A 23,183-nucleotide genomic window follows, 5' to 3' on the forward strand; every position below is an offset into this window, starting at 1 on the left:
CCCAGTCACCAAGACATGCTTCGAATGAAACTGCATCACCCACAGAGCTTCTCATCCCATCTTGGCGGCAAGCTATATTGGATATTCGGTCATGTACGGGAAAAGCTATCGAAAGGTTCCCCACGGAAGATGAGGCCCCACTACTCCAGCCGGCCACTACTCCAGTTGACCTGAAACCCTGGTTATCAGGCCGGTTTGGACAGGCGGTGGGGTGATGGTGACAGCGGCCGGGGCTGAGTCCCGCGCGGCCAACAGCAGCGAGGTCAACCCACCCCGGCTTGCCGTGCAGCTGCCCGTCGGTGACTGGCGTAGTGCCTTCCATTCTCGCTCCCCACGTTGTGGCGTATGGGGAGCTGTCCCGTACAGTACAGTGTAGAGATATAGCCGCCGTCAACGAGGAAAGCGGACCGACGACAACTGCCGGCAATCGAATGCAGAGTCATTAAGCCACAATAACACCGTCGTGATGACTTATATATGCCTCATATACGTTATGTGGCCGCCGGGTGCTGTCACCTAGTCCACATGCATCGCAGTGCGTGACGACCCAGCTGGCATGATAAATGGCGGTTGGGATCGGCTTGCTTATGGCGGTTGGGATTTGTTTAGAGTCTACTGAGTGGTGGTGCAGATCGTGCGCCGTGCAAAGCAGCGTCACAAACTCGCGTCAATGTCAATTTATCCACCTTCCCCCCTGCTACTCTATATCCGCAGCGGGTAGGCCTCGCGTACTTTCTTCCGTTTCGGAGGTTGGGAAGTGGAAGACGGGGGGTCGCGTCCTCGCCGGCGCCGGAACTTAAATATGATAGACCATTTCAACGGGGTACTCAGTTGATTGCTCTTGTTAATAGCTATCCTGATATAAAGTAACGTTTCTGCTCTCGCTTCTGGGCCAAGAGCAGCCCGCCGTTCAGGGCTCAATTGGCAAGCCTTCCCTGCCTCTCCCTTGCGATGTGTCTCAGGTCTTCAGCTACTTTCAGCTTGCACGTTGGTGAGCACTTTGTAAGTCAGGGTCCCCAAGGAGTTCAGCTGCAGTCTCTTGCCGTCCTTGCGTCCAACACTTGCGTTCAGACGCTGAGGAGCTTATGGCGGCCTTCTGGTGGTTCTAGATACCTGAAACTGGTGCGCAGGGTCGTTCATTAGTTGTCCTGCGTTCGTCCGCCTCGCCCATCTGCGAATCTCGTGGTAGTTTGAGGTCGTTGTTATATCATAGAACCTACTAAGGCTGGGCGGTTGCAGAGCGGTCAGGATGCGAAGGAGCGGTCGGGCGCAGGATACGGATGGTGTGTGTGTGTGTGTTACATGGTTGGGGGGTGCGTGACCCCATACCTGTAAGACTACCCATACGAGCCGAAGGCCCAAGGCTACAACGCCTAAAAGCCACGGAGAAAAGGAAAAACACCGCACATCAGCCCAGATTAGCGTCCAAAGGGGGTAATTGAGTTTCGGTGAGCCCACATACGTTCCAACATCCTCGCCAGACGTGCGGGTTCCCATTGCATGGCCTCCAACATACTCTGTTGATGATCGAATCCCTCTTCAGCACGAATATCATTATAGGCTGGGCATTCCAATAACACGTGTTTTTCATCCTCAATTCGGCGGATACGGATGGGAAAGAGTAGGATAGAAATGTTGACCCCCCAGGGTAAGGATGGCGGACAGAGGACCCAGGATGGTGGCATATTTGGAAGGTTCGACGCCAGCCCACCAAGGATGAGGATGGCGGCGGTGAGGGGATGCAGTCACCAGGACGCGGCTGTTGGGTGTGTCGCTCGAGGATACGAAAAAGGGGAGTGTGTAGGATGCATCCAATTGTAGGTTTTCTGATTTAAAATGCTAAAAGCTAAGGTTTTCTGTGTGTTTGCCGAGAGCGAACTCGGTTGAATGTCGTTGGTGCGTACGGCTGTGCCGTACAGGGCTAGAGTAAGTCGCAGGAGTGCGACGGAAAGAGTAATTTCGCGAGTTCATAGCGTCAGTACTGACAGGTGTCCGCTGCGGCTTCCGCCCTAATCTACAGCGCACAGAAGCAGAGTCGCACTCGGTAACCAGCAGGCTTCCTCGCCTCCTCCCACGGAAGCGAGCACATCTTTTCCCTGCACTCAGGTACCTCTCCGCCTGGACGGCAGCTCTAAGCGGTGAGGCAACTACTCTCGAAAACCTGCAAGATGCGTGCCCGACAACCCCCCTTGTCACCGCCCTGTCACCCCCGCCCTGTCACACCCCTTGTCACCGCCCTGTAATGCAAATCTACCTCTCTTTTTACTGGGGGCCACATGCCGCCGTAATGCTCTGTAGCAATTACATTTCAATACCTACTGTCTGCATTACGCAGGACGGAATATGTTGCCGCACTGCAACCGTACGAGTGCAGGTAGGGTTTGCCCCAGCCGCGCTCGTTGAGGCACGCACGTAGCAGCGCAAAAGCTCCAGCAGCAGCAGCACAGAGGTCACCGGGCGCAGCAGGTCGCCACCTTGCGTGATCTGCAGCTGCGCAGTTGTCGTTCATCTACGGGGGGATCTACCCCGGGGGACGGAGAGTCGTTATAAGGACTCTCGGATGCGGGCGTGAGGAGAGGGGGAGTGGGGCCTGCGCAGTTGGCATTTCCGTACACTTGCTTCAAAGGCAACCAACATGTTGGTTGCCTGGGAGGAAGGCACCTGCGAGGCCAAATGCGAGGTTGCAGCCCAGTGCAAGATTTTAGCAGGTATAATAAATGTATGCCGCTCTTGCATCGTGCAAGGCTGTAGTCTGATCCCTTAACACCCTTTACCTAAGCCAAAGCAGCTTCGTGGCCGTCAAGTCGAACCAACCTAGGGACGGCCCAAAGTTGCAAGCTAAACAACAAAAATGAGAAAAAATAAGTGAAGAAGTAAGAATTTATAGAAAACTGCGAAATGAAGCTCGTCGTGGTTTTCTTGTCTGCCTCGGCCTGGGTCAAGAGCCCATCCAATCCTATCCAGCTGTACGAAAAACCAGTTGAATGCAGGAAATTACCAAATGCATATATAGCTGCTATCAGCACCTTTGCCGTTATCTTTTGGGCGGGCAAGTAATCCTGCCAAATCTGTTGGCTGCCCGGCCGATTCGTCTGCTGTTCCTCTCCGCGCATCCTTCGAGCTAGCGTCACGTTGCGTGGCTTAAAGTTATATCAAGCTGTCCTGACTGAAATAACCGCAGGTTGTGGGCTGCGGCACGCATTACGCAGGTTGGGCGCCTCAAAAGCCGGGCAGTACATCGGCCTTTTTTTGAGCGCAGAGCGTTTGGTAAGACATTCTTGAATTTACCAGCTAATCCGTGCTTCCTTCTTTCTTCTGTGTGCGCCGCTTCTGCTCACGATCTGAATCGTTAGGTCCCTTGCTCGGCTTATGCTTTTGCCTTTGTTACGGCTTGCAATAAGCACTTTTGAATAAGAATCGTATCATTATTTAATTTAAAAACCAGGCTATAACCCTTGGGAAGGCTTTTGAGCTCAAGGCTTGCATGTTCTATGCACTCACCACTAGTTTGGCACATTCAGGCCACATACAATTTATTTTTAATAAGAGTAAACAAAAATTTACATATATTCGAGGCGCTGGCTTTCTTGTAGCTCTCCCAGCTGACGCCTTCCACTTTTGCGCGCCACGAGCTCGTTGCCATTTCTCATTTTCATGCGCACGCCTTGCAATATTCATCATCTTGAACATTTATTGGCACATAATCCGGGGGCTAGCTGAACGTTTCACTTTGCGGCGTCCGTCCTCGCAGTTGGCTGTCGCCTGCTGTCGCTATAAGCGTCCAAGAGTCTGCTGTTCAAGCGGCTATTGCCTGGCGCTCGTGTATCAGCAGTCAACACCATGAACAGGAACAACGAAGGTGGCAGTAGCGGCAGTGATGCTCGTTGGCCGCTGCACCTGATGGGCTCTCCCTGCTCTCCTCTCATGCACGGTGGCAGGCACCTTGTGCCGCCTGCTGTTGGGTCCTCGTCGGGGCTAATGGCGCAGAGGCGTACTGGCGGACCGCTGACGGCCGCCACGGCTGGGCCCCCGGCGGGCCCCCCAGGCCCTACGCAGCCGCCTCCCTTGCAGTTCCTTCACAACCGCCCCTCCATGCTGCCAAACGCCAACGTTGGGCCCGTGTTGACCGTTGGCGGGGACAGAAGGATGACATCTACTGTTCAGCATTATGGCGACACTCGGCATTTCAGCAACGTACGGCCAGCGGGGGTTCTCCTTGGCAGAGGTGTTGTGGCTCCGTACGGCACGCTCGCCCCCGCTACGGCCGCGGCAATGGCAGTGCCAACCCCCGCCGCGGGTAATGCTCGGACCGCCTCCGCACCCCTAGGCCGTGAAGGCGGCGCCTCTTCACTCCGCCAGCTGGCCCGGCCGACGACGCAGGGCAACCACTACCACTTCCTGCAGTTCAACCAACGCAACCGACACCCGTTACCCCACTCGCAACTTTACCGGATAATGGCACGAACCGATCATGCCTATGTGTGGCTACAGGTGCCTATGCCTCCTCCTCCTGGCCTCCCTCCGGGGATCCAGTCCGGGCGGCTTATCACTACGGGCGGCGGTGTAAGCGCCGTCTTCCCCCCTGGAGCGCGCCTACAATATCTACCTCCGAATCTGCCACGTCGCTTCGTGGGCCCTTCACCACGTCTGCCGTACATGCAACTCCGCCAGGGCCAAATGCCGCCTCCTTCCCTACTGCCGGCGCCGGCAAGCGCAATGTACGGCACGGCGCGTTTGCCTGGACCCCTCCGAATGGACCGCGGTTTTGCGATGCAGTCGCCGGCCGGGCTGCGCGTGACAGCTTCGGTGGCGCCATCGCTACCATTGCCATCGCCACCAGCGGCTGCAGTAGCAGCTCAAAGGCCACATGTGCATGCGCCAGAGCGAAACGGCTCGATTACGGGCCTAGCACCATGGCAGTACGGCTTGTCGAGCGGCAGAAACCTTTGGTCCCAGCCCGGGGACGACCGGCGAGGTGTGCGGGGAAACGGGGGAGGACAAGGTCCGGCCACCTCGTTTTAAGTGTGGGAGTTCAGCGGAGCCCCCGCGCCGACAAATGTAAGTACCTCATGGCTTCGGGGACCCCAGCGACGCTACAGGGGTTGTGTGCGTGTGCGTGTGCGTGTGCTTGTGCATGTGTGTGTGTGTGTGTGTGTGTGTGTGTGTGTGTGTGTGTGTGTGTGTGTGTGTGTGTGTGTGTGTGTGTGTGTGTGTGTGTGTGTGTGTGTGTGTGAGAGAGAGAGAGAGAGAGAGAGAGACATGGTCGTGGGGGTTCGTACCCCGTATCCGCAGACCTCCCAATACGAGCCGAGGCCTCAACGGCAGCCAGATCGCCTATAAGCACCATCCCACTTCGCATTTCCGACAAAGCAAGTGATAAAGCAGGCTAACGATCAAAGGCAACGATAGAGTTGGGGTGAGACCACATACGTTCCAGCATCCTTGCCAGGTGTTTAGGTTCCCACTTCATAGCGTCCTTCATATTGTCAAAGTGTGGGAAATCCATATTAGATCTGATTTCGCTGTAAACCGGACAGTCCAGCAAGACGTGCTTCTTATCTTCAGTATGGCAATCAGTACCGCAGCAGGGGCATACCCGCTTTCCCCTAGGTACATAACGCCGTCCCTTACGCGCTCTGTTCGCCGCCGACACCCAACAGCAAAGCCTAAACTGCATAAGATTACAATGCGCTGAACGTGGGATAAACGTTACGATATGCAGGAGCACCTCCTTCCTGCCCGCTTGCTCCGCCGCCAGACCCATCCAATGCTTATACTTCGCCATGTGGATTCCCGGTTGCTTGCCGTCTGACGGGTACAAGTCTGGCTGGACACGTATGCTTGAACTCCGATACCACACCTTCCGGCAATTGTAGCTTAGATGCGGCAGGAGCAAAGCGAGTATAGCCTCTAAGCTAGGTTATGTACGGCAGCCGTATGGCTTGCTGAGAATTCGAATTTACTATTTCAGCTGACAGCTCCATAGTTCCGGCATTCTGCCTACACTATTGGAGCTTATTATTATTGTTGCTCTCACTTCCCCCCCCCCCCCCGCCCTCAGTGTCCCTCGTTTATAAGCGGCAGGCTCGGCCCAGTTGGAGACCGGTGATTAGGCAGTCCCCTCGGAGCGCCCGACGTGCAGCTGTACAGCGATTACCGCACGGCAAATAAGTGCCTATAGAGTATCGTCGCGCGCTAGGAATGTCGCCTGGCCAGCCCCGCTGGCCAGGGTGTGGTTCGTGCGTCGCTGACGCTTCAGGTTTGCCCTCGGGGCGGGTGACCAGTGGACGCAGTCATTAATGCTGCGTTTAGTTGTCTAGTGCTGTGCGTCAGTTCTTTCGGCCGTGCCGGTGTGGCCGCGCTGGACAGCGCTGCGCGCGCTCAGACCGCGCCGTGTGGCGCTAGACCGCGCTTCGGCGCACACGCGCCCTGGCGCTCCGAGAGCAGCAATTAGTACTCTGCAGTAGTGTAAGGCCCTTGGCAGCCCCGGTTTCGCCTCGCCCTGTCCTATCCGACACCCCGAACGCAACCGTACAGCAAGCCATGAAGGCTATAGGACATAATGACCTATTCATTAGCCATTCACTCGCTCATCTGCCTCACGCAGCCCTTGCGGGGCCTCTTTCCACACGTCGTGCCCCAGAAACATGGAAAACGGACCCCCATTCGGCCCCTTAGAGGGCCTCTACGATCTCCTGTCGCAAAACTTGCTGTACCACAGACCAACGCTGTAAACGGACATGTTTCCACGCAGTCTGCCTGGAAACGTGGTAATGGAAAGGTGGCCGTGACAGATCAGCGAACAGGAGGCGGTGCGCTGGTCGGGCAGCTCCCACAATTTGCCGCATGAACGATACCTGGAGTTGCACCGCCCCATCCTTCAGACATGCCTTGAAGGGCCCCTCTGCAGGGTTATTCGCCCCCTGAGCCTGTCCAAGGCTCCAGCCAACGTAACGGGCCCCACACTTGACAGCGATACAACAGTATTGCTCGTACCTGCGTCGTATCAAAGCACCTCATCCTCACATCCGGGGCGAACAACTTATCCAATTTTGTACTCCGCGCGAACACAGCGGTGTCACATTTCGACACATTTGGCCGCATCCCAAAATCATTCACAGGACATGTCCGCGGCTTTGAGCAGCTCCGCCATGCGTTCCGGTGTCGTTGTCAGGAGGCTAATGTCATCAGCATAGGGGCGGATGGACACTCGCTCATTGCCAACCTTCAGTGCATCCTCCTGCCGTGCCCTGGTGTTAACACTGTCATGCATATCGATGGCATCCGCAAGAGTTTCAATGAAAAGTCCAAACAGCTCGGTTGACAGCGGACAGCCTTCTTTCTGTTTTGACTTAAATTCGCCTGCATTCTTGCCATTCGTCTTGATGACCATTGTAACCTTGTCGTACGCCCGCATCATCGACCGCAGCATGGACCCTTCAACCCCGCTCTCCTGCGAACGGAGCCACATTACCTCCCGCGGCACCTTGCCAAACGCCTTCTGTGCAGGAAGGAGCAAGCACATTGACTACCGCCAAACCTGTTGGATCCACTGAACTGCATTTACCTTACCTATCTCCCATCCATCCATTCTGCCCACAACACGAATTCTCTCATTCCGTTGATGTCCGAATGAACGCCCAAAACGCCCTGCAAAGCATGTACAAACATGCAGCAGCAGTAATCACATCAGCGCATACACCCCGATCCAGCTAGGGCAGTAGTGCACCTTCTGTTACCTTTCCTGATCTGCAGTACATGTGCCATACATTTGCCGTACTGACTCCTCCAGGTGGGACGTGTACCTCCAGATTCCTAAGGGAGGTCGGAAGTAAGGAGTCGCTGAAGAGGGGAAGAACCCACGGCGGAGGGAGCAGAACGCGAGGGAGGAGCTTTCCTGGCTGCCGCAGGAGCCGGCTCCCGGACATCAGTAGTGTAGGTTAGGTGCCGTCGATATGCTATCTTAGATATGAGATCAAGTGGTGTTTGGCCGCAATACCGCAACTGGTTGCTGTGACGCGAGGGAAGGTAGGGGCCCATTAAGCGCGTGTATTGGCACCGGCTTGGTATGTGATCTGATCCACAGGACTCCGCAACGGGAGGCGCTTTTAATCGTACGAGCAGGTGGGACAGCCCTGTTGTGGTATTACACCCGATAGATTAGAGCGACAGTAGCCGCACGTGTGCGCGAGAGAGGTATTTGCGCGGGCAGGGGTCCCACATAGGGGTCCCACATAGGGAAAGGGGGGTTAGCACGATGGTCCCTGGTGTGGGAGGGTTTGGCCTGGCTGTTGAGGCAGGTCCGCCCCAGACTAATAATACGTAGCAGAGCAAAACTTCCACCGGCACCCTGGTGGAAAAAGCTGCTGGTGCTGGTGCTGGTGCTGGTGCTGGTGCTGGTGCTGGTGCTGGTGCTGGTGCTGGTGCTGGTGCTGGTGCTGGTGCTGGTGCTGGTGCTGGTGCTGGTGCTGGTGCTGGTGCTGGTGCTGGTGCTGGTGCTGGTGCTGGTGCTGGTGCTGGTGCTGGTGCTGGTGCTGGTGCTGGTGCTGGTGCTGGTGCTGGTGCTGGTGCTGGTGCTGGTGCTGGTGCTGGTGCTGGTGCTGGTGCTGGTGCTGGTGCTGGTGCTGGTGCTGGTGCTGGTGCTGGTGCTGGTGCTGGTGCTGGTGCTGGTGCTGGTGCTGGTGCTGGTGCTGGTGCTGGTGCTGGTGCTGGTGCTGGTGCTGGTGGGAACGATGGCGATGGGAACCCCTCTGGCTCGGCAAGGTCGGGACGTTGCCGATAATTGTGTGTTTGCGTTTGTCTGTGTTTTGGTAATTGAATTGGCCCGTGAGAAGTACGTACACGTTAAAGAAGTCACATTCAGAACTTTACAAAGACAAGTTGTCCAGCAATGAAATAAAAAAAACAGCTGAGCTTTGGGAGATATAGGTGGGCAGGAAGGCTCCAGCGTGGATAGAAATAGCCGTCGGTACGGTGGCGATAGACTATGTTTGTCTGTCTGTGCGTGCGTCTGTGTGTGTGTGTGTGTTGTGCTGGGCCAGAGTCCTCCGACGCGCACACGAAGAGCGGCGACGTTTTTGATACTTTGGGTGTGCAGGGATACGGCGTTGGGCTAGACGGCATATGTTGGGCTATTTAGCCCTCTGCGCCTCTAAGCATGGCTTCATGGTGCGCACGTGGATGACCGACTCAAGTGGATGTCTGAGTAGCTTATCGTTTGTGAGCATTAGGATCATCTGCTGCAAGGCTCCAATGATAAACAGGTGACTGTAACTTTAAAAACTACTTGGACCAGTACTTGGGAGAGATACACCCGTGCGTCGGGCCTCCTCCATGTCTCCCCCCCCCTTCCTCTGAGTTTACTCAAAACCAGGACAGCAAATTTGGACAGCAACTGCATTTTACTGCACGCCCTTCAACAGTCTGGTTGCACTGATCTGACTAACCGCAACCACCAACCACTAACTTTAAATTCTCAACTTTAGTTGAGGACCAACCCTAATTATACCTAAGTCCCACATTCAAGCCAAGCCAAGCACACCAATACAAAACGTACCAGCGAGGCTTATATATAAATAAAAGACGGGACGACACAGGTCTTGCCACGAAACTTACAAGACGGGACGACACAGGCAAGGCAGGGCACTAACCCTGGAAGGTGCTTCAGCTCGGGCTTCAGCCAGGCACGATCGCGTTTCGCAAGCAGGACCCTGCTGGGTTCTAAGATCCGCTTGTCCACAACAATCCGCCGAAATCACTTTTAGACTGTGTCAATCGGTCGGCACTCAGTTACGGATCGGTTATCAGTTCGACACGTACGACGACAGAAATGAAGTAAGCGCGGAAGATAACCGTAGCACCCACGAGAACCCTAATTAGGCAATAGCTTACCGAATGAACCAACCTAATCCACCATTTTGCTCGCAGTCACGGTCGCGGTCTGGGAGCCGGAGTAGGCGTGGATGGATACACGGCCTGCTGTAGCGGTTGGGCTGGTAGCGGCAGGGGCGCTAGAGGGGGCGACAGCTTCTGGCACCAGTACGCATGTTCTCCCGCGGCCATGGCCCGCGCCCAAGACCTAGCTAGGTCCCGTTACCTAGCAGTATTCTGATGTGCTATATCCTGCACATCTAGATAAGCACCGCCGTCAACAGGGGGCAGACGATAACCGCCCACAATCGGTTGTCCTGGATGAGTTGAGTCCGGCAGCAGTTCCGCCCGCTAGCAGATAGACAGGCAGTGGAGGCGGCAGTCTGGGCACACTACAGCCGACGTGTCGGTAGGATACCTTGCAGGAAACATGACAGCTGCGATCTAGCCGCCCGGTTGATTTTGAAACCCGTTTGACTACAGAGAAACGGTTGCCTTTGAGTTGCGCCTAGCAGGTTCAACCGGAACACACGCAGCTTAAATCGTCCGTTACTACATCCCTGTTACTAGGGCTTCAACAATCGATGTATCCACCTCCCCCCCCTGCTACTATATCTATATCCGCAGCAGGTAGGCCTCGCGTACTTTCTTCCGTTTCGGAGGTTGGGAAGTGGAAGACGGGGGGTCGCGTCCTCGCCGGCGCCGGACCTTAAATGTGGTAGACCACCCAATAATTGTCGTAATATATTAGCGTTTCTGTTGTTGTTCCTGGCCTAGAACATCCGCCGTTCAGCCCTCACCAGCCTACGCCAGCAGCGCGCCAACGAGCCGTCCTTTTAGGCAGCAACCACACTTAAGGTCCGCCGTCTTAATAAATCAAGAGTGCTGCGCTACAGGCTCTTGGACTTTTCTTCATTCCTTCTTCACATCTTTGTTTCGTAGCAGTTGTGAGCTGTAGTGAGCTGGATGGAGATGGGCGTAGCGTGCACCTGGCGGTCTAATGGAACGGCGTTCGTTCAACAGCCCTTCATGCGTCGCACCTCGCCTGCGCCGTCCGCTATCTGAGTGTATGTGTGTGCCTTCTGGCCTGAGTGCAGCTTTTGAGCTGGTGCCGCTATTGCTACCTATTGCTTCAGCTGGGCCGATGCGAGGAGCACGTCTATCTGTCCCACCTGGCAAATGATTATATTTGCACAAAATGGCGCTGCGGTATGATTCCCCGCCGCCCAGGACAGCACATTACTTATCGGGGCATGTGTTGTATATGTGTAGTCGTGCGTGTGTACTCTCCGGTACAGCACGAAGATCATCGGTGCGCAGCGGACCTCCAAGTTCAGCAAAAAATGCAGTAAACGGGACTTGGGAATTACCCAAGGACGGCTGTAAAGGTTTGTATTCTGGGGTAGGTGGTGTGTGTGTGTGTGTGTGTGTGTGTGTGTGTGTGTGTGTGTGTGTCTGTGTGTGTGTGTGTGTCTGTGTGTGTGTGTGTGTGTGTGTGTGTGTCTGTGTGTGTGTGTGTGTTACATGGTTGGGGGTGCCTGACCCCATACCTGTAAGACTACCCATACGAGCCGAAGGCCCAAGGGCAATACTACAACGCCTAAACGCCACGGAGAACAGGAAACACCGCACGTCAGCCCAGCCTAGCGCCCAAAGGGGATAATTGAGTTGCGGTGAGCCCACATACGTTCCAACGTCCTCGCCAGACGTACTGGTTCCCATTTTTCATGGCCTCCAACGTGCTCTGTTGATGATCGAGGTAGGGTAGGGATGTGTAACGAACTGTCGTACACCTCGGAAGCAACCCTAGGCAACCAGTGGGGAAGCTAGGCCGAAACGCGAGGCAGCCCCCCAGCGCTGAATTCTGGCAGTTATATTAAATGTGCGTAGCTCTTGCATAGTGTGGAGCGCTGGCTGCAATGCTAATAGTCACGTCCCTTATCTAGGTCATAGCACCTTCGTGCCTGCCAAGTCGGCCCAGCCCAGGAGAACCTCGAAATTGTAAACAAATCAAAATTAATAGCCATGCAAAAAACGAAATATGCAATACCAGATAACATGGAAATGGAGCTCGGGTTGGGTTTCTGACATGCCTCGGCTCGTTCGCGCATTCGCGAGCCCATCCAACCACATCCAACTGTACGAAACACTGATCTTTATCTCCAAAAACGTCACCAGATGAGTATAAAACAGCAGTATAGCATATATGATTGTATCATTTGGGCTGGCAGCGAGTTTGCCGCCGCCGAGTTGTCTGCTCTGCCGAATCGTCTGCTGCTTTTCTGCTCTCCTCTACCTTCAACTTCAAGCTTCTGGGCGCTTGGTAAGATATCTTGAATGATGTAGCTAGTGCTTGCTATCTGTTTCCTTCATTGTGCCGCCGCTTTTGCTCATGATGTGTGGTACTAAATCCCTTGCCTGGCTTTTCCTTTGCTGTGTGCCGCAGCATGCATCAAGCACTCTTAATGAACGTTCATGTACAGATTAAACTGAAAAACCGAGCTTTGAGCTTTAGGAACGAGAGCTCGAGACCGGTACACTTTGGCCGTTTCGCACGCACCGCTCGAGTTCTCGCTGAGATCACAGAATTGTCCGCAAGCCAGGATGAACAGCTAGTGTTCATCCTATTATAACTCTGTACCATTTGGTTGGCCTCTGTTCAGTCAGCAGCCGTCATACATGCTTTTCACTTCTGCGAACCACGAGGCAGTCGCGAGCACGTCGCCCTTAAACACTTCATCTCAACGGCAATCTCTGCGCCTTTACCACACCTAACATTCATAAACACCATTTTTCATACCCTTCTGGCGATCCTTCACCGGCCGTCCTTATTAAAGTGCATCCGCCCTCGCTCTGAATGCTGTCGCTATAAGCGTCCAAGAGTCTGCTGTTCAAGCGGCTGTTGCCTGGCGCTCGTGTCTCAGCAGTCAACACCATGAACGGGAACAACGAAGGTGGCGGTAGCGGCAGTGGTGCTCGTTGGCCGCTGCACCTGAGGGGATACCCGGTGGCCCAGCCAACGCCGGCGGACTACCAAGACCGCCACCGCGCCAACCGCAACTACATCCAGCACCCGCCCCCCCCTCAGCCGGAACCCGACCTGCTGCCAGGACAGGACGCCCGTCCTCTCCCGTGGCCACTTCTGCCTCCTTACCAGGCCGACCCGGAGATCCAGCCCGGAAGGCTCGTCACTACGGGTGCTTTTGGCGTCGCCATTCCCCTCCAGGAGCTGCCCTTGCAGGAGCTGCCCTTGCAGGAGCTGCCACGTCTGCCCTACCTGCAGCCCCGCCACGGCCCGATGCCGCCGCCGCCTGAACCCGCTGCCAATGCCTTCCATCCGATGGAGCTGTGGGGTCCGGTACCGGCGGTACTGCACCGGGTGCCACCGCCGCTGCCACCGCATATGGCGGCAGCGGTGGTGCCGGCGGCGGTAGCTGCCGTGGCGCATGTGCGTGTGCCGGAGCACAACGGCGCTATGCGCGTCTCAAGCCGTAACGATCGTTCGTCAAGCGGCAGCAGCCAATCGTCGACGGAGCACGAGGCCTTCCTCGGCAACAGTGAGGCCACCGAAGGGCGACTGGGTGGTGCGGGCGGAAGCAATGGCCGCACGCGGGCCTCTCGCTATAAGGGTATCGAGTGGAACCCCCGCACCGGCAAGTAAGTACCCCCTGGCTTTCGGGGGGCTGTGGCGGACAGGGTGTGAATGCACCTGGGAATGCAGTCAATCCCCCTTGGGTGGGTGGGTGGGTGGATGGATGGATGGGTGCATAGAGGAGTCTATATTCGCAGTGTAACGCAAGGTGTAACACACACACACACACACACACCCCACGCACACACAACACACAACACACACACATATATATACACAGACACAGACACGCACGTACGTCAGGCCCGGTCAGGTACTTGTAACGTTCACAGACAGATGCACACACAGATGCACACACACACATACGCACACATACACACACATACACACATACGCACACATACACACACATACGCACACATACACACACATACGCACACATATACACACATATACACACATATACATACGCAAATTACATCGTTTTACAGTCGTTTACCTCAACCTTCATAGCTTTGTCCCGTCACGAACCATAACGGCGTCTGCACCTCGAGCCATACCGTTTTTAGTAAGTCATGTACGAACATGCAATGGCAGTAGCAGTAGCAGCTAGTAAACAACACGCAGCTGTGCATGTAACGGCAGGACCTCTCTCCAGTTCCTCCAACATGGCATTTTCCCTGATCTGCAGTACATGTGCCGTACATTTGCCGTACTGACTCCTCCAGGTGGGACGTGTACCTCCAGATTCCGAAGGGAGGTCGGAAGTAGGGAGTCGCTGAAGAGGGGAAGAACCCACGGCGGAGAGAGCACAACGCGAGGGAGGGGCTTTCCTGGCTGCCGCAGGAGTCGGCGCCCGGACATCAGTAGCGTAGCTTAGGTGCCGTCGATGTGCTATCTTAGATATGAGATGATGAAGTGGTGTTTGGCCGCAATAGCGCAACTGGTTGCGTAGTGGGTGCCCGGGCAGCGAAGGAGGTAGTTGGGGGCACTTGCTGCACACACAACGCCAGCGTTACATTTTGCGGAGGTGTGAAATAATGGGGGCTGCGGTGTGAGGTGTGCGATGTGTGCAACAGGGCTGGCTGGCGGCTCGTTGGCGCGCGCTGCAGCGGCAACAACAGCAGCTTTGGTTATTTGAACCACTACCTGAGGGATTCGATAGAAGGAGATGTGGTTTAGAGCGGTTCATCGTTCTTGTAGTTCGTGGCAGTAAGCGCCACGGAGAAATCGTACTGTGTGGTGACGGCAGCCCCTTGGTGGGGGGGGGCCTAGGCCCACGGGTTTGACTCTAGGAGGGGTTGTCCCTGGCTGGGCGAGGTCCTTCATTATGTACCGGTGTGTGGGGGGCCGTATTTCCGACGTAACGGAGATAGAAGCGGCTGCTGCTGCTGTCGGGACAAGTAGGGTCAGAACCCCCTCCTAGCGATGTGAAGTGTTTAGGCTCGACTTTACGGATGTGGGGCAGTTGAGTTGAGTATTTAGGTATGTACGTATGCATGCATGTGTGTGTGTGCTCTGGCTGGGCTAGAGTCCTCCGACCCCGCAGGGTTCCCAGCCAGGTCACATCATCGAGTGGCCTTCGGGACTCAAGCAGGTCGGGCGTCTTGGCTGTGCTGGACATTGGCTAGCAGGCAGCGTGCTGTGGCCGCGACAAGTCAAAAGTCGTGGTCTTCCCTTCCTTTGGTTAATTTCTTTCCGTTGCCCCAGTTCTGCTGCAAGAATAATGGGTTTTCGAAAAAATGGATAAATCTGTAGGCTGGAAAATAATACATAGATCTGTAATAATGAATAAATCTGTTGTAAGCTGAATTTGGACCATTGGGCGTCATTTTCCTAGCCGCAGAAGAATAATGCAGTATCAAAACTTTTCAGACCAAACCACTCTCGAGTAGCAGCAGACATTCCTCTCACCATGTATGCCCCGTCTGTACGGCGAACCACCACAAAACCCACCTCACACAACTTCCTGCCATGTACATCAATTATCCCTCCATCCCCGACCCAATCCAGATGTTGCACCGCAGTCATGGATTCGATCCATCAGGAGTCTGAGATATCGCGGACGGCACCACCTCCACCACCACGCAACACAACACCACGCTGTCAGGGCACTTGCTTCGCACCAAGTCTCCGGCCCGCACGCCTCATGCCAGCACACTCAGGCCGCGCACACCCATTCACAAGGTGCCAACGATCAACGACGGGAAAGAAGACGGGGAACTCCTCATCAGCTCGACTGCACATTGCTGACCCCGAAAGTGTATGGAAGGGTTTTTTTTCCATGCATGCGCTCCATGCACGGCTGGCACACCCGGAATTCGTTCACAAGCAGCAGCTTTTACGCTTGGTTCAACTTTCCGATAATCTCCACAGTCCGTCAGTTGATCAGTCAGTAATTCATTACTGTAATCCGTCTGTTCGTTTGTTGTCATTCCTCAGGGTAAAGTAATTGAAACACATGTACGCCGTGCATTTCAATATATTTCATATACATATATAGGCCTTTTACAAGTTCAGAAGTTCCGCACGAATGCAGAGGTGTCCGTATACATGCTCCGTGGCCCCCGGCCTTTGACGGACACCTCCGCATTCGTGCGGAACTTTTCTAAACTTGTAAAAACCCTACGCCGTGAGCCCCAAAACCGAAACCGCCCTCACCCGCCCCTGCCTGCGGTCGCCTTTGCTCCCCCCAACCCACCCCAGACCTTGCTTCCTTACACGGGCAGTCCAATTCTTACCGCATGGGCCACCATGACGGCCGCCGGGAACCCGACCTCGCGCACGCTCCCAAGCCTACATATACCCAAACATACACCCAGAGGAGGCATCCTCAGCAGTAATGAAATAATCACCCGCACCCATATCACGCACGCACATACGCGCGCACATTCGCAGGAGGCATACATACATACACACACGCACGCGCACACACACACCCATCCATCCATCCATCCATCCATCCATCCATATCTACCAGGCACCGTCCAGGCGCATGCCGGTCTCCTGCACGGGGCCGCCAACCAAGCACGTGTAACACCTCCCCCCCTCGTCTTCCGTCTCTACATGCAGCGCACGTTATCATGAATATGGAGGAAGCCGCGCGGCCGACTGCCAGCGGCCAACCAAGTCCCCCTAGAGGCCAACTCAACCACCTAGCCCGGCCCTACGCCCAACCAGCTTATCAGACAAGACATACTCATGGACAGAATCCACCCCGCCCGCTTCCACACCCCGAACACAGCGTCACAACTGCGCGTTGTCCCTGTTCGATACCTGCCGCCGCCGCCGCAATTAAACATTAAACCGACTTGACTCCCACAACCCCCTCCACTCCTCCAAAGGTCCTAAATGAAGACCGACTCGGGTGTCGGTATGCCTTTAAGCTGTGGCGGCGGCCGCAGCCATGAGACCTTGCCGTACACTGCCATCATGCGTGGATCGACCCGTGGGTCATATGTGCCGCGCATCATGCCGCGCTTGGCCTTGCCAAACAGCAACGTGAGCTTGCGGTACAGCGCGTTCGGCGGCAACTTGGCCTTGAACTTATTCACGTCAGACGCCTCCCGGGCCACGAGCTTGCGGACTTCCGTGTCGCCGTGCGGGTTATGGACGAGCCAGGCGTTGGGATGGATCCAAAACGTGTAGTTGTAGTAGTTGAGCGAAGCGATCAGGACAATCTTATTCATGCCGTACCCACGAAAGTCAACGTCGTACCATGGCATGACCTCGTCACATGTTATAAACCAGGGCTCGTAGAATCGCTTGTACGACACCTGCGGCAGGCGGCCGCGACGCGGAAGGCTTTTTAAAGGCGCCAGAAGGAGGACGAAGAGGCGGAGGAGGAGGCGCAGTGAGGCCATCACGGAAGCATAGCGGCGGAGAGGAGGGATCAAGGACAGCGGGAGCTGTAGCCGTTGCCACAGCCGTTTCGGCGGTACGACTACCGCGAAAAGGCTAAGCGACAGCAACAGCAGCAAACCTTCCGCGCCTCAAAACCCCCCCTCCCCTGCAGGCTTCCGAGCCTCCTTCCCACACACAGCTCTCCCCCTCCTTCCCCCTCCCCCTCCCCCTCCCCCTCCCTCGTCCGAGCCCGGCCGGCCCCGCACCGGGTACGGCTGCGACTCCGTGAACCAGCGCACGTAGTCCGTAGGTGTGTGACCTCGTGGAAATACCCTCAGCTTGAACTGAATGGCCTCCTTGTTGCGGCCGTGCATGGACGCCAGCTCCGACTTAGTGACTGAAATGCGAGAGCAGCAGCGGCAGCAGGAGGAGGAGGAGGTCAGGGCGGACCAGCGGCCAGGAGGGGTTTGACAAAGAGTTGAATGGACGGTGAGGTGAATGGGCGGTGAGGTGAATGCAGCAGCGAACCCGAAGGTAGCCCCGAAGGGAATCCCACTCATTTCCAACACATACACACATTACATACATACACGTATACAGCCACATACACACACACGGGTGCCGGTGTCAAGGGGGGAGGGCACGGGGGACGTGACATGACCGGATGCATCTGCACATGAGTGACACTGCCGAGCTCACACACACAAATATACATACATAAACACATACACACCTTGGGTTATCTTCAAGGCCATCCCCCGGCCCTTGTCCCCCGGACGGGTGGGCTCAAAGGCCGGCAGCACTGTGGCCCGCCGCTCCGCACACAGGCTCTCGTAGTGGGCAATTCTGTCCGACACACACACATACACACACACACACACACACACACACAGAGACCGGGGGCAATGGGGATTCGGGGGTACGTCAGTCGGTCAGTCGGAGAGTAATTCATTCATTTCCCTCGTCCCAAATGAGCTCAAAAATTACTGTGTAGTACATGTGGCCGTATTCACCAACCTTTGCGGCTTCATGCGACCGTTGTTTTCCTCAGGACGCGGGAAACCCGCACGTGCACGTGTGTGTGCCACGTGCGCCGCGTTTGATGCAGTCCGTGTTTCCTTCCGACACATACATACATACATACGTAACTACAGGTCATTCTCGCCTGCAGCCTCGCCCTGCCCCAACCCAGTGCAGCCCAGGCCGCCTTGCCCGTTAGCCCACCTGCCCTCCCTGGCCATCTCCTCCGATAACGTACGACTGACGTACATGTCCACATCAATCATGGCTAGCAGCCGGGTCCGTACCTGAGAGCAGGGGGAAGGAGGGGGGAGGAGTAATAACACACGTCGTACATGGGACACCACCATGCGCACGGTCATGTGTATGATGTATACGGAGGTTCTCCCCCTCGCACGACCCCTTGAAATCGCCTCTAAGCGGGATTCCATGTCGATTCGGGTCTTACAGAGCCAAACGGAATCGGTTCGATACTCGGCCCCGGTTATTTCTGTTCAATTCTGTTGGGTTCGGTAGTGTGGTGGCCGGTCTCGAGGGCTGACATGCAGTGGACCCCCTCCGGGTCACAGACGGCGCCGGACAACCTTGGCAGGATTCCGAGCCGGCTGTCCAGCCCTCGACCCCGCGCTCAGACCCACACACCCCAGCCGAGCCCCACCCCCACCCCCACCTCCAGTCTACCTGCATGCGGGCATAGTTCCGCAGGTAGTTGACTGGATAGAGCAGCTTGGACTGATCCGAGTCGTACAGCTCGTAAAACAGCATCAGATCCAGCTGACACATGTCCGGGCGAGAGTCCACCCTGCGCGTGGGTTTCGGAGCCTCTTGCACATCTGTATATGCACACATCCATGTGTGCAGACGTATGTATATATGTGTGTACTACAATATTGGAGGTGCGTCGATACTCATGCGGACGACCACCACCACCACCACCCCCAACCCGCCGCCCGACACTAGCCATGTGTGGGGCGCAAGGGCTCCCCCTTGCCTGCTGCATAAACGCCATGGCGCGAAGAGGACCGCGCAGTGGACCTCGCATACAGGTGAGGTGAGTCGACAAGGAAAGGAAAAGGAAAGGAAAAGGAAAGAAATCTAGGGAATCTGATACACACACACGAGAGCCACCGCAGAGCAACAAACATATGGGTGGCAATCAATCAACAAGTGTCGGAAATCGACATGGACATCGACATCGGCATCCGAGTGGGCGTTAAACAACAATCACTTTTCGGTGGCTGGCGGACCAAACTCTCAATCAAGAGGTGCGCCTCTCCCTTCTAAACGAATACGCAATTCCTTCTTTCGACTCCCCCATTTTAAACGCCGCCCTCCTCGACCCCACCTGTCGTGAAAGGACTGCACCAGCTGTACGGCTTCCTGCAGCGCCGCTGCATTGGGTGCGGACAGCTGGTCCACCACCACCCGGGATGTGGCCGCCGCCGCCTGCTCATCGCCACCGCCAGCAGGGCCCCCTGTATTGAGCCTCTGACGGTGGCTGGGCACGTCGGGCTGCTGCACCAGCGCCACAAAGACGGCGGCGCTGAGGGGCCCGGTGAACGTGGTGCACATGTTGAAGAGCGTGGGCAGGCGGTTGATCGTGAGCTGCGTGAAGACGGTGAACTGGAACCGGGGCTCCTTTGACGACCAGAGAATGCGCGCCAGTTTAAGGCTGTGAGAGGGGCAGGACAGCGAGGATGTGGGGAAGGGGGGTGGAAAGGGGACTTGAGGGATAGGGCTCGTGTGCGGTCAGGAAGGGCGTTGACCGCCTGGCGGCGAGTTGGTTTTCTCTCAGTCGAGTGACAGGGGGTGTACGGCTGTGGCCAAGTTCATTTTGCCACAGCTCCTGGATGGTAGTTGAGCATTATAGAGGCCAGCGCTGTGCTCAGGTGGTGTTTGGTGCTTTGGGAGTACGCACTTCGAAAGGGTGTCATTCAAGATGGCGTCGTTCCAGCTAGTCAGCGCTGGCTGGTAGCCCGTGTTAATAGCATCCATGAGCTCCTGCGCCTTCGGATCATCCTTGGCAGCTGAGCAAGAAATATGCCAGCCGTTCGCCGCAACCCAGAGCAACAGCAGCAGACGCGTTCCTTGCGCACGGTCACAGCCCATCGCGGCAGTCTATTTCCAGCGCATGTTGTGTGTGCAAGTCTTAAGCTTTGGCTGGGTTTGCAAGGATACTTTCAGGGCACCAATGGCACCTCATCAACAGCCAAAAGGCGTCAAACGCACGCCACGTGATATTTATTGCACGCTACATGAGACGATATGATACAACATTAGATGGAAAATGTCGGAGTTCCGTGGGGACACGAACACTATACGGCAATAAACCAATTGAGGGAGCGCAACCCAGTTTAAAGCCTCTAAGGGATTCATCCTTCCGAAACTTATTGTGGCCACGTCGTAATTTTGCTTGCAACCCTGTCTCTCCTTGATGCGAACATCCGTTAGTCAGCGTGACCGTTTTCGTAGTACCGAAGACTTCAGAGTCAACGGTATGCAACTTCTTCTGTAAGGAAGAAATTTTGCTTATCATTCATCCGTTTAGATCTATTTCACGAATTGCCGAATGGTTATAGTTGGTGCTACATACTAACTGTCGGGCGATGTGAAGCAATTTTGGCACAGTTGTCTCTAGAGGGCGGAGTATCTATTCGGAAATGACTGAAGCTGACGTTTTGCACTGCAAGCTCATCACCTTCAGCCAACGAACTTACCGAGTGCAGGGAAGCTCAGCGTCAACTCTCCCCCACCAGCCAGATCAGGGCGAGCATGCAGCTGGACCAGGATGGCATCAAGATGACGAGGATGCGGATTTCATGACAGAAGCTCGTGCTGCCGACATGATCGACGAATCGCTCATACAGCAGGATGGCAACCATTATGTCGCCAAGCTGTCCTGTGATCCTGAGGTCCGTTTCAAACATGCACTAAACGCCCACCACGCCCTTTCCTTCCTTGCTGTCGTACACACCTATCTATCCCCCACGCACATCCCCCATAAGCTCCAAACCAAACCACCGGACGGCCAGCTTCATTTCTTTTCCACCACGACCTCCCTTCCAAACCACACGAATCTCAGCCGTCGACACTCGCGCATTACAACTCTTCCCAGCCTTACCTCCCCGTCCCCCACCATACCACCACCACCGCATCACGCAGGTCTACCCGTTCATCATCGGACGCGAGGGCCGAACCCGCAAGCAGATCGAGGCGGAGACGGGCGCACAGCTGATCATCCCACGGAAGGTCGCGGCGCCAGCCGCCGCAGCCGCTGTCGGCGGCGGCGGCGGCGGCGACATCGTCATTCGCGCCCCCACTCGGGCTGCTGTGTCCAGTGGCTACGTTCGGACCCAGCTGGCTGTTCACAATGCGGTGGCAGGCAGGTGGGGGCCCTATGGGGGGGGAATGGAGGGCGGGTGGATGGCGGGCTCGGAGACATGTGTGTTTTGTTTTCGCTCGACGATCTGCGTACCGCGATGAGGAAAATAGCGATGAGGGATGGTACACGGATAACTTTACCATGTTTGTACGTGTGTGTTTTAGGGGAAGGGAAAAGGAGGGAACCGAAGCGAGCTCCCCGAATTGCCCAGCGACGTGTTGGGATTTTGCAAAGGAACCGTAAACGTAGCTGTTTGAATTTTTCAGGTCGATGTTTTTGATTATTGATTAGAAGGGTGATGTGATGTCAAGAGCCCGTAGAAGGAAGCGGAGGCGCTGTAGTGGCGGAGGGCGACTAGGCGTGTGTGGTGGGGATGGGCGGCTAGACCTGCTGATTACATTACGGACCACGAGGGCACCTCCCCTCGTAAGGTCCCAACCAGGTAGACTGGGTGTGTTCGTGTGTGTTTTGGTGGGAGGGAAAGGAGGAGGGGTTAAGGGATCCCCCTCAACTACCGCGCTTGCCAGGAGACGCACTTCCTGCAGCACTACGGCTGACCTCGCGTGGCTGCAGCTTGGATTGCCTTTGCCTTGCCGAGCTGAGCTGAGCTGAGCTGAGCTGCGACATCCCCCCCCCGCCCGCCGCCGTTTAATTAGCGCATTTCCACAAATCCCCGCGCTCACGCCGGACCCCCCCCCTGTCACGTCGCGCCGTTCCGGGCAGGCTGCTGGAATACAACTACTTCATCTCGTTGCCTCTGGCTTCACCTGCCGCTGTCAGGCAGTTTGAGGCGTTCCGTCGTGCGGTGCTATCCGACCCGCGGGTCGCTGCCCCCGGTTCGGGTCTGGACGAGAGCATCTTCATGCGGCCTCAGCACCTGCACCTGACGGTGGTGATGCTCAAGCTGTACAGCGACCAAAAGCGACATGAGGCCCAGCAGGTGGCTTGGGGGCCCCAACGGGGGGCGGCTGGGGGGGGGTCATTACTGGGTAGGTAAAGTTCTAACAAAGAGACTGGGGAGAGAAGACAGCGCACGGGGTGTGCGTGCTGTGGTGATGGTGCTGCTGTGGTGGTGATAGTGGGGCCCCGGCCTTACCGCCAACCCACAACACCCCCCTCAGACACACACACTGAGAGAGCGATTATATGTATGTATGTATGCAGATGGACGTGTCGTTGTGGGCCGTTGTGTTGCTGGTGGCGGGATGATGGCCAAACGGGGAACAGGAGGGAGCGAGGGAGGAAGAGATCTCCTGGAAACGGATACGTCGCATGTCGTGTGTTTGCTTCTGTTCGTCATGTTCGTCACGTTGGAGTTTACGCCCTTTTTCACACTATGTATGTGTGTTTGATGTCCGTGTGTGCGTGTTTTTTCGCATGCCCCGCATGGCCCTCAAATACACACACAGAGCTCCCGCCGTGTCGTCCCTGTCAACCCCCCGTTTCCCCCCCCCCCCCCCCCCCTTCCNCTCCTTC

The 23,183-nt window shown here is 55.9% G+C and overlaps 4 protein-coding genes across 4 annotated transcripts in view; 3 read left to right on the forward strand and 1 right to left on the reverse strand.

Annotated features, from left to right (window-relative positions):
- Positions 1–1,632: 1,632 nt before the first annotated feature.
- VOLCADRAFT_96249 (uncharacterized protein) lies at positions 1,633–10,583 on the forward strand (the record flags this gene model as incomplete). The annotated part of the gene is made up of 7 exons (XM_002955258.1): positions 1,633–1,731; positions 2,107–2,138; positions 2,336–2,374; positions 3,939–4,975; positions 6,062–6,105; positions 8,301–8,763; positions 10,498–10,583. The coding sequence occupies 7 exons, from the start codon at positions 1,633–1,635 to the stop codon at positions 10,581–10,583; spliced, it is 1,800 nt and encodes a 599-aa protein (XP_002955304.1).
- Positions 10,584–12,805: 2,222 nt separating this feature from the next.
- On the forward strand, positions 12,806–14,233 carry VOLCADRAFT_96250 (uncharacterized protein; the record flags this gene model as incomplete). Its single annotated transcript, XM_002955259.1, has 2 exons — positions 12,806–13,527; positions 14,191–14,233. 2 exons carry the CDS (start codon positions 12,806–12,808, stop codon positions 14,231–14,233), a joined length of 765 nt encoding a protein of 254 aa, XP_002955305.1.
- A 2,576-nt stretch (positions 14,234–16,809) lies between these two features.
- Positions 16,810–20,434, reverse strand: VOLCADRAFT_96251 (uncharacterized protein; the record flags this gene model as incomplete). The annotated part of the gene is made up of 7 exons (XM_002955320.1): positions 16,810–17,238; positions 17,572–17,702; positions 18,039–18,151; positions 18,530–18,612; positions 19,007–19,127; positions 19,671–19,997; positions 20,244–20,434. 7 exons carry the CDS (start codon positions 20,432–20,434, stop codon positions 16,810–16,812), a joined length of 1,395 nt encoding a protein of 464 aa, XP_002955366.1.
- Positions 20,435–21,144: 710 nt separating this feature from the next.
- VOLCADRAFT_96252 (uncharacterized protein) overlaps positions 21,145–23,183 on the forward strand; it is a gene marked incomplete at both ends in the record, with an annotated part of 4,629 nt that continues 2,590 nt past the window's right edge. Inside the window, 3 exons of the mRNA XM_002955260.1 lie at positions 21,145–21,237; positions 21,488–21,711; positions 22,431–22,647. Coding sequence (XP_002955306.1) covers positions 21,145–21,237; positions 21,488–21,711; positions 22,431–22,647 — 534 coding nt within the window. The remainder of the gene's footprint in view (positions 21,238–21,487; positions 21,712–22,430; positions 22,648–23,183) is intronic.

Source organism: Volvox carteri, assembly GCF_000143455.1.
Source record: "Volvox carteri f. nagariensis unplaced genomic scaffold VOLCAscaffold_50, whole genome shotgun sequence".
Taxonomy (NCBI): domain Eukaryota; kingdom Viridiplantae; phylum Chlorophyta; class Chlorophyceae; order Chlamydomonadales; family Volvocaceae; genus Volvox; species Volvox carteri.